This window comes from Olea europaea, unplaced genomic scaffold, assembly GCF_002742605.1.
Source record: "Olea europaea var. sylvestris unplaced genomic scaffold, O_europaea_v1 scaffold1286, whole genome shotgun sequence".
Lineage (NCBI taxonomy): Eukaryota > Viridiplantae > Streptophyta > Magnoliopsida > Lamiales > Oleaceae > Olea > Olea europaea.
In genome coordinates, this window is record NW_019230316.1 from 127,612 (window position 1) to 137,659 (window position 10,048).

At 33.9% G+C, this 10,048-nt stretch overlaps 2 protein-coding genes across 3 annotated transcripts; both read right to left on the bottom strand.

The window, feature by feature from the left end:
• Positions 1–409: 409 nt before the first annotated feature.
• LOC111374759 (laccase-17-like) lies at positions 410–5,805 on the bottom strand. 2 transcript variants are annotated; one of them, XM_022997497.1, is made up of 7 exons: positions 5,751–5,805; positions 5,453–5,501; positions 2,819–2,970; positions 2,381–2,625; positions 2,127–2,255; positions 1,052–2,014; positions 410–810 (listed from the first exon to the last, which is right to left on the bottom strand). In XM_022997497.1, exons 3-7 carry the CDS (start codon positions 2,962–2,964, stop codon positions 680–682), a joined length of 1,614 nt encoding a protein of 537 aa, XP_022853265.1. In that variant the 5' UTR covers positions 2,965–2,970; positions 5,453–5,501; positions 5,751–5,805; the 3' UTR covers positions 410–679. The 2 variants fall into 2 exon arrangements, with proteins under 2 accessions (XP_022853265.1, XP_022853264.1); XM_022997496.1 differs by lacking the exons at positions 5,453–5,501; positions 5,751–5,805 and adding an exon at positions 3,154–4,202.
• LOC111374760 (glucose-induced degradation protein 4 homolog) lies at positions 5,311–9,424 on the bottom strand. Its single transcript, XM_022997498.1, has 7 exons — positions 8,837–9,424; positions 7,528–7,601; positions 7,330–7,384; positions 7,198–7,260; positions 6,972–7,099; positions 5,751–6,593; positions 5,311–5,501 (listed from the first exon to the last, which is right to left on the bottom strand). Exons 1-6 carry the CDS (start codon positions 9,005–9,007, stop codon positions 6,515–6,517), a joined length of 570 nt encoding a protein of 189 aa, XP_022853266.1. The 5' UTR covers positions 9,008–9,424; the 3' UTR covers positions 5,311–5,501; positions 5,751–6,514.
• Between the last annotated feature and the right edge of the window lie 624 nt (positions 9,425–10,048).

Below are 10,048 nucleotides of genomic sequence, written 5' to 3' on the forward strand. Positions count from 1 at the left end.
TCAACAAAATTAATAAAGAAATGCTTGTTTAAAAGAAGATTTGTGCTCCTAATTGAAGACGTAAATGATAAGTTGACTTTCACAAAATTGTCAAAACTTTGATATCAATTTTCGACCATTCAATTTTGTGTGTGTTCAATTGTATAACACTCAAGATCTCTTTCGTTAGTAACGCTACTATTACTAAAATGATGGTAAATACTAGTGTACTAAGATCTTGATTGGTCAGATATTTTAAAACTCTCTTTTTTCTTTTTTTTTTTTTTTTTTTAAATGATGGTAGAGAGTATTGAGTACTCCATTCTCTAAAAGTACTAGAAATTGTTCCTTGAAAGGTATTTTTATGATCAAAGAACAAGACTTGTAGGATGATAAAGTAAATAGAACTGATTAATATCTTAAGAGGGAAAATAATACCGCAAAATGAATGCTAACAAAATCAAAAGATACAGACTTTCATAAATTTATTGAATTGTTCATGACCATAATGACAAAAGATAATCCAGGAGTCACTTCACTTTCAGATTGGCCAAAATAAATGAACAAATGAATCAAGTCAGTGCCAAAACTGGCAGGGCCTGTTTTGTTAGGGGAAAAAAAGTTAAAAATGGAAAGAGGAGAAAAACAAAGAAATAATCTCAATGGCAGATTGAAAATTAAAATTCAAGATCATCGATTATCAGCATTTGGGAAGGTCAGACGGTGGAGGAAGGAGCTTTTGATTGGGAAGCTTTCCATCCAAGACAAGCCATGCCATTTTCAAACCCCAGCTTGTGTGCACTTCCAGATGACAATGCATGAACCATACACCTATTAACACACGATCAAGGTGATCATGATTGTTAAATTGAAACAAGAAAGAAATATTTCTCCAAAAGGTAGCTAAAAATAGGAAATTCTTGTCAAGATTGTGACATTGTTACGTTTATATGAGTCGAGCACTTTATTTGCATGTTTAATTAGTAACATAGGTTAGACATTATTAGATTGTACTAAGTAAATATTTGCTCATTTGAAAAGTAACTAATTTTTTTTTTTTTTTTTTTTTCACCTGGATTATCAGCTAAAAATCGAATTGCAACCCATCCACCTGAGGGCACGCCAACGGTGTTCCTTTCAATTGGATCAACAAGATTGAAGTTTTCAGGGTCCTTGTTAGGATCATAGTTTCCAAATCCTTGTCCAACAACAAAGAAATTAAAGCCATGCAAATGAAGAGGGTGACTCTCACCACCAAGAATGCTAGTATCCTGCATGATTAGCTCAACACTAGTATTAAATGACAAAACCATGAGTTTTGTCCCATTTCCAACCATGGTATTGTTTGGAGGGTTTCCAGTGTAGTTGAACCAGTGGAAAGGATTGATTGGAAAATCAGGGCTGTATACATCTTTGGATTGGCCAAAGAAATGGGATTGGAGTAAAGCCGTGTTTGGTTGTACAAAAGATATATTATTAACTGATGCTGCAAATTTGGTGCCATTTGGTCCTTGACATGTCTGGTTTTTATCACAAGGGCTAGTCCCGAGGCCGACCGTGAAAAAGAAACGTTGATCAACTCTGTCGGGGACATTAGCGGGGAACTCCCGACTGGCTAAACTATGCAGTTTTTCCGCGAAATTTGTGGCGAAGGATGTGTCATTTAGAGGAGGTAAAGTTGGCTTGAAGAGGGGAAGATTCTTGATTGAGAAGCTCGAATGAATTGGTGATTCATATTCAAGAATTCCAGCAACTGTGGAGTTGTCAAAAGTGCCTTGTCCAGTCACATATGGTCTAGCAGTCATGAGAAAAGTGGCACCTGGGAAACTAGGTTTTGTTGTAAGAAGAACATTTGTGGTTTGTCCAGGGGTAATAAGAATTGTGTCAGTTTCAAAGGGTTTAACATAAATTGCATCAGCTTCAACAACTGTGAGGGTATGATTTGCAATACTAAAGAAAAGCTCGTCATTGAGTGCAGCGTTGATCATACGGAGGAGGTAGGTTTTTCCAGGCTTAACCTTCAGCTTGAATGCATCTGTCAAGAACAAGTATACAACGTGAAGAAAATGTATTGCTCTACATATTAATTAAAAAATATATATATTATCCATCGTACCGTCCAATTAAAACTTGGTTCAGTTTGGTACCTTTTGTGGAGCAGTTGTACAAGGGCCCTGGCAATCCGTTGATAGTATAGGCATCGGAAACATTTGGACCACCACCCATTCTTAAAGCTTGGCTTATAATGGCCTCAGGATCAGTATTGAACCATTCTCCTGCACATTACATAGTCACAGACATGTTTAAATTTCAACGAGAAATGCACGTGACAAATTTGTTAGCACTATCAAGTCGAGCATTCAAACTTGCAGCACGAGCAAATATTAAAATTGATGATTACCAAATATGATGGGGACTTCCTTGTAAGGTTTTTGAAATGGATAAGGCACATTATGCTTGGGTAGAATGATTAGAGGACCATAAACAGTTGATCTTAGCCATGAAATATGTGCATGCCACCAAAGGGTTCCCCTTTGGCCAATTATAGTGAAATTGTACACATAACTCTGCCCAGTTTGAATGGGACACTGTGTTATATATGCAGGTCCATCGGCCCATCCACTACTAAGCTGTCGAATTCCATGCCTGTAATAATACAGTAACTATATAAATAAATTTTCTATTCTTTGATTGAAATTAAAGTAAAAGGAAAGTCCCATTGCAAATATTTGATAAAATTGGGACGACACAGAGAAGATTGTATTGCCCTGTTGTCATCTTGCAATGGCACACACAAATCAAGAAGTAAATAGTAAAATGTAGAAAATAAGAGTATTACCAATGGATGGAGATATTGTTGGGGACATGGTTTGTGACTTTGACAAGTAGACGGTCGCCCTCATTAGCTACAATGCGAGGTCCAGGAAATTGCCCGTTTACAGTGACCATGCTTTTTGTGTGGCACAGCCGTGTCACGCTTTGCATTGTGATCTACAAGAGAATTAAAAAAATGCAACAAGAAATGTAAATGTGAAATCAACAAGTACACGTCTATTAATTATAACCACGAAATAACTGCAGTACAAGATAAGGAAGCTATCATGATCAGAAGCTGGCTTTTAAGCATGAACAGATAGACTGATATAAGGCCAAAATCATGTTATAATGACATACGTTAAACTCGTAATGCCTGGTTATGCCTTGTGCGTGCTGAGGAAGAAGAACCAATGAGATGAAAAATCCCATTGAAGCCAGCAGGAAGTGAATTGTACAGACACCCATAATTCTATATTTTCTCTTGTATCTTCTCAGGGAGAAGGGTTGGGAGTGATGAGTGAAAATTCAACTTTCAGGCATTGAGGTTTTATAGAGGTGTAGATTGGGTGTTTGGTTAATTAGATGACGAACATGGAACACATTAAGGACAAAATTAAAAATGAAAAATATTTTCTTGGAGCAACTGTAGTTGGAAAACAACATTAGAGTGGTGTCAAAGACAATCTAGTTCTGTTTGACATATTGTACACTGTCAAATCTTTCCTTACTCGTGATGTTTTCTACTTTTGTTCAAAAGAAGCTGATTGAGGATATTGAACGTAATATGGCAGCCAAAAGGGGTATGCTCCCGTTTCTTTCCTCTGAAACCATTTAGATTTTAGAACATGCATGTGATGTTAAGGCGGACTATTTTTATTTAGTCTAATTTTTATAGTTTAAGAGGATTTATGGTGGAGATTAAACTTAGATTTTTTAATAAATTGTTATAGAAGTTTTTGAAATATATAGTTGAAAAGATGTGGGACCGTGAAAGATGTAGTTAATATTGATTCTTTGACTTTGACTTATATTAAAATTAGATTTTATTCCAAACCAAACAGGCTCTAAGAAGCTTATAAAAATTCCAATTAAAATGATAACATATTTTTGGTGATCCACAATTTTTTAATCGTTTTATCAACTTTTATTAAAATATACCAACAAATTATTTTTAGCAAAACCACACAGACTTACAGAGACATAGTCTGGTCATGTGGGGTCTAACTAATTATGTTAAAGTTTTTAATATCTTCACAATTTTTATAGACTTTTAGCAATGAGATTTGAATTCAAGATGTTAATGCTTTTTTAATTATTATTCAGGGGCATACCAATATGATGATTTCCCTGGCAAAGTTGGCAATTATAACTTGCTTTATGGATGCCCTCCCGTGCACATAGCAGGCTACCTAGAGTCATACTACACAAATAGGGTTGGACATAATTTAAAAATAGGAAGACACGTGTTGGCATTTCATTAGATATTTTTTTTTTAAAAAAAAGAAGAAGAAAAAGAAAGGACACGTGTCAGCATTTCATTGGATAGTTTAAAAAAAAAAAAAAAAAAGGAACCACACAGGTGCTGCATTGCCGTTGGCAGCACCTGTCCCCAACCTTGTTCGCAAACCCTGTCCAAGCAGCATAACTCAAGCTATCTATTATAAGCATCGTATTGTACATGTTTTTCAAAGTTTATAATTATTTATAAGTTGATAAAACTTTATTTTTATCCACACATTTCAAAAATTCACAATTTTTATGTAGTTTTTAACCACTTATTCCGTAAGACACTACATATAAGAAAATTATAAGTTTTGACAAATATGTTTCGTTATATTTTATTGTAATTTTGTTATTAATCAAATTACTGATAAAGTAAAGTCTTTATGCATACTAAAAACAGTAAATAAAGTAACAAAATTAGGAAGAGACGTGAGACTTAACCTCCGACCGGTTGAACTATAATAAGGAACAAATTTAAACCATCAAGATGCTAAGAAGTAAAGAGTAAATTATATCGTATGTGGCTCGTATGTGGCTTCTTCGTGCTTAATATCTTGATGTCTGATCATGTATTTTGTCGACTAGTAACTATTCTCGAGTCCTTCTTCATGTAAGTTCAAAACCCGCATTAAAAAGTATCTCTCATTGATATCTTTGTGTGAATGGCCAAATGAAAAATTAATCTTTACATTAGTTTTGAAAACCTTGTAATTATGCAAGAAAATAGATGATTTAATTGTAGGAAGAATCAGTGTAAAAACTGAAATATGCTTTGATTTGAATGCACGAAATTCGGGTATGACTACAAGTTCATAGTATGGTATAAAATACCATCATTGTAGTTATACCAACTTTTTCTAGATTTATAATATCTCCATATCTAATTGTATTTTATATTTAGGAGAAATCTGTCATCTTTTGGATGGTCTCATTCTTGTTACAATGTTATATAATATGCAATATGCCCGACAATTTAAAATTTGAAAAAATCTGTAAAATAAAATATATTCATACAAAATAATTTTTTTTTATTACTCATAAATGAATATCTTGATCGGTTAGACGAGATTGTCATTCGATACAATTTGTTACCGAAATTGATAACTCAAAATTATTAAACATAGCCTGAATTTTCATAGAGGAAGATCAAGACCTTTGCCAATATCCACACCAATTATCTGAAGTATTCCCTCGTTCAGAATCTGAAAATTAAACACCAAATAATTAGAAATCAGTAGAAAAAAGTAGAAGAATATTTCCCTAATATTATAATTCATATAAACGTTGAAAATTAATTAAGTTTTAATTACTAACAGAAATAAATAAAAAATGAAAAATTCAATCTTAAGAATCCTAAGATTTAAATTGGTTCGCTCTCAAAGACACAGCTGGCTGAAGCATTAAAAATATAAAATGAAGAAGGAAACGATAAATAGAAAAGGAAAACATACTCCAGCAGGAAGCTTTGCTGCTTGAATCTTGAAAGAGGCCCTTTTCTGGGAATTTCTGCACATTCTTTCGTAATTATGCAGAAAAAAACAGTTTTTATTTTTATAATCAACTGTTGAAGGTGGAGCTGTAATGGGAGAAAAAGAAAGTATTTGCGAGTTTGCCATGTATTTTTGGTATTGTGATCTTGCCAACGCTCAGTTCAGCGTTCTCCCACCTTATCCGCTTGGGTTCTTGACCCATAGAAGTTGTGTGCATCATATTTGTTTGGGTCCCACTTCGTTGAAATGAAATGTTTATATTTATGGCCGAATCCCTTCTTATTTACTGCAAATATTTATAAACTTGTAAGTATTATCTTGCAGAAATTCAGTCTAAATACTTGAAATAGTTCATTGAAGTTTTCTTGTCAAACATCGATAATCACGTTCCAAGATGGTTACTGGTTAAAATGTGCGATCGCACATCCTGCACAAAGAAATTATATAAAGATAGTGAATAATTCAATTCAAATTGCATGTCAATGTTACATTGCTATTGATCATTCCACACCTGCCCAGTTGATAAAGGTTATATTGGACATTAAAGAATTCTTAGAGACAAAATAAAGGCACAAACTCATCAACTGCCATATGCTCTCTTGTTCGTTCTCAAATTCTACCCAATTTTATGAACATAAACTCAACTGAAGATTGGAAGCAATATCTTGAGGGCAATGCATGATAAAAATAGGATATTTCATCTTCTACAACTGCTGGCGTCATGTTTACTGCAACTCGTAAGTGGAGAAACTGAACCCTGATCTTCCATCGTTAGTCGACTTCAATTCCAACTTCTGGAAAGGGCTGCAAGATTATTCCAGAAATTCTGTCACTTTTGTTGTTTCGAGGATATAGAGATATACAGCGCGTAAAGAATCAAGAATGGGCATAAGATTATGGGAAAATTGCCTTCATGTCCTCAGTCTATTGTCTGAGAATTTATTTAAAAATAATAATAATAATAAATAAACAAATAAAATAAAATAAAAATCCTCGAAAAAGGGGCACCAGTTGCTCTACCAACATTTAATTTTAGTTGTACGATCAAATCCCAGTGGTAGAAAGCAATTTTTCCTAAGATGATAATAATTGGAAAGCAATTTTTCCTAAGATGATGATAATAGGAAAATAAAAGTCATCGAGGATCCTAACAATAACAGAAACAGAAAAACATAAGCATACCTGCTATTAGGATCATAATAGAAGCCATTAATGGAGCCATCACTACAGGAGAAGCAAACATAGTAAAATCCGGCTATGGTCAATCCACAGTCTGTCCCAACATTCACAAAGTATTGTTCTTTCCATCTCTGTCAAGCCAAATTGGAAGAAACATTTACAAAAGAGATAGTATGAAACTCGTTTAAAAGATAATGGAAAGAATGAATCATAGAAACCAGGTCATTACCATAAATATGTAAGGATAATTACTCAAGTCCAAAGTTTTTCCTCCATCGACTTCCACTTTGCTCTGGAGAGGATTAGAGAAATTAAGAAAGATATAATTTTGGCATCCAAAAGGAGACCATTATCTACTCACCAGGAGGGGTGAAAAGGACTGAAATTTTGTCCAGTGCTTTATGTCATCTTCTGTCCTGCTCACAATTGAAAGCCAGCTATGGAAGAAGGAACTTACTTGTATATTTCAATGTTAATTAAATCAATTTGCATTCCTGTTTGCTAATTTATTAAAAAAAATTGTTCCCATATACAAGATAAGGGAAGGAAAAAAACATACGTTGCTCCCCACTTTCCAGTGAAGAAAGTATAATTCTTGGTGTCAACAATTTCCCCTTCCCAAAAGGTAACTACCTGAGATGCAAGTTTTGAATAAGAAAAAAGAGAATAAAGGGCGTCAAATTACTGCAGAGAAACAGCCTCTTTTTGCATGAATAATCCAAGCACACTATTGTTACAATTTATAAGAGAAATTGCAATTTTGCACAAAAGGGAGCACAGTGGTGGAGGCAATCTCAAAAGCCACTCCCATTTTTAGCACTCAAAATCTATAGAGGAAGTGAGGAACAACGTGTCAATTGTGCTGAATGATCTTTCCCGGTATGTATTGATGTAATTTATAGAGTATTACAAAGAGGAAATTAAGTCTTGCTGTGCAATAAAATAAATCCCTAATTCTATGGCAACTACCAAATCTATGCAATTTATATATGGAGAACTCTAATTAGTGCTGTAAATACTCTAACACAATGATGTAGGAAAATCATTATCTGCTAAATTTATATGGTGGTTATATATACAGTGAAAAGAAATACAAGTTCAGGTCAAATAAACAGCATATGCTAAATTATATATGTGCTGTGTCTTGCTCAATTTGCAAAACTTTTTATTTGGGAATACAAATGTCCTAAAATAGATCCTTGTATTTTGAAGTAAATTCAACAGACCATCTTATAACACATAGTAATGTTTTTGCTTTATCCTTTTAGTTGATTAGTGAGACAAAAGTTAACAAAAGTGAGATTGACTTCTTCTTCGTGATCATGATATCCTGTTTAATCACATGCATATGTGTAGTGACAAGGAAAAATGAAAAAATTTGCTTCTGAGTAAACAGGATTCCTGGAGTTGGTGAAGATGTGAATAGTGACGCTATGTTACTATAGACTCTAGGACTTGAATAGATGATTAAATGTCTATTTTCAAAACAAGCATATAAGGTAAAGAGACATAGTGTATCTCAGGTTCTAGATAAAACGATAAAACAGTAATACTAGGGCAATAAAAATCTAGCTCCATATTTGCTTGAACTTCAAGTACCACAGAGAGCACCTAAATCAGGTCAAAAGGATACTTAAAGTTAATTTCCTTTTTCCACCCAAAACATTGAAACCTTAATACTGCAAACACAAATCCTGGGCCAAAACAAATAAGAAAAGGAAGGATATTTCATAAACCAATGTTAAACTTTCTCCAACTCATTCTAGACAGACGAAAGATAGCCGAAAAAAGATATGTGACTGTAATGGAATCTTTATAACTAACCGTAATGGAATCTTTATAACTATCTCAACTGTAAAGATTCTTACTGGGGTGTCGGCCATAGGAACATTTAGAGCTTCCATTGTGCCACATAAATAACCATGATCGTGATCAATGCCTTGAATTTGCACATTTACTCTCCATGCTTCGTCCTTTTGTAGACTTGAAACATTCTGAGTCCCAGAGAAACCCTGCAACAAACTAATTGATAATAACATACATTCTCCAGGCTTCGTTTATTTTGCACACTTTCAAAACATTCTGATTCCCAGAGAAGGCTTTAATACTGCATTGAAAGACCTATGCATTACATTTCTTTAGTTTATGCAGTATGGGCATCTCAATCAAGTTCAAGAGTCCCAAATTAAAACTTCCTCATTGTGTTATGACAATTGTTTAAAAGTCTCAACTCACTGACTTAACAGTAGCTGAACTCTCAATTCAAAGGTGATATCATCACTTCCTAAGTCTCTTCGCCAAATTCCTAAGCAAATTCTCGAAAGCATTTCAAGAATGCTCTGTGTGTGTGTATTTTCTGTCCAATCAGTACCAATGGTCATAGTTAACAAGTTTGTCTTCATTATAATGGAAGCAAACTTTTCAAGGTTGAGCTGCTTAACTTATTTCCATTCTAATGGAAACAAACTTTTCAAGGTTGAGCTGCTTAACTTATTTCCATTCTAATGGAAACAAACTTTTCAAGGTTGAGCTGCTTAACTTATTTCCATTCTAATGGAAACAAACTTTTCAAGGTTGAGCTGCTTAACTTATTTCCATTCTAATGGAAACAAACTTTTCAAGGTTGAGCTGCTTAACTTATTTCCATTCCTATCCTCTGGCTCCAACAGCCATAATAATATTAGTCAAGGTAAGGAGAGGGGGAGGACAATCTTATTCCTCTTAATATTACTGCAAAGTTTAATTAAGAATAATATAATATAATGCGCAAATATTTAGCCCATTATTATCAATCCATTCCAAATTCATGAATTTGATAATTTCCATTTCCCAATTGAAAACTGTCATTTTCAAATAATCCATAACATGAAATTTGCTAATATGATCATACCTGGTGTCACAAAAAAGTATATTGAGTAGTTAATTATACCAAATGCTTTTCCACATATTAAAAGCCCATAAAAACACTACGCCCTGTTTGATAGGGTTGTTTTAACATGGAAAATGGAAAAAAATTTCCATTTCCACCAAAAAAGGGTTGTTTGAAAACGTTTTCCATCCCCCCCCCCCCCCCCCCAGCA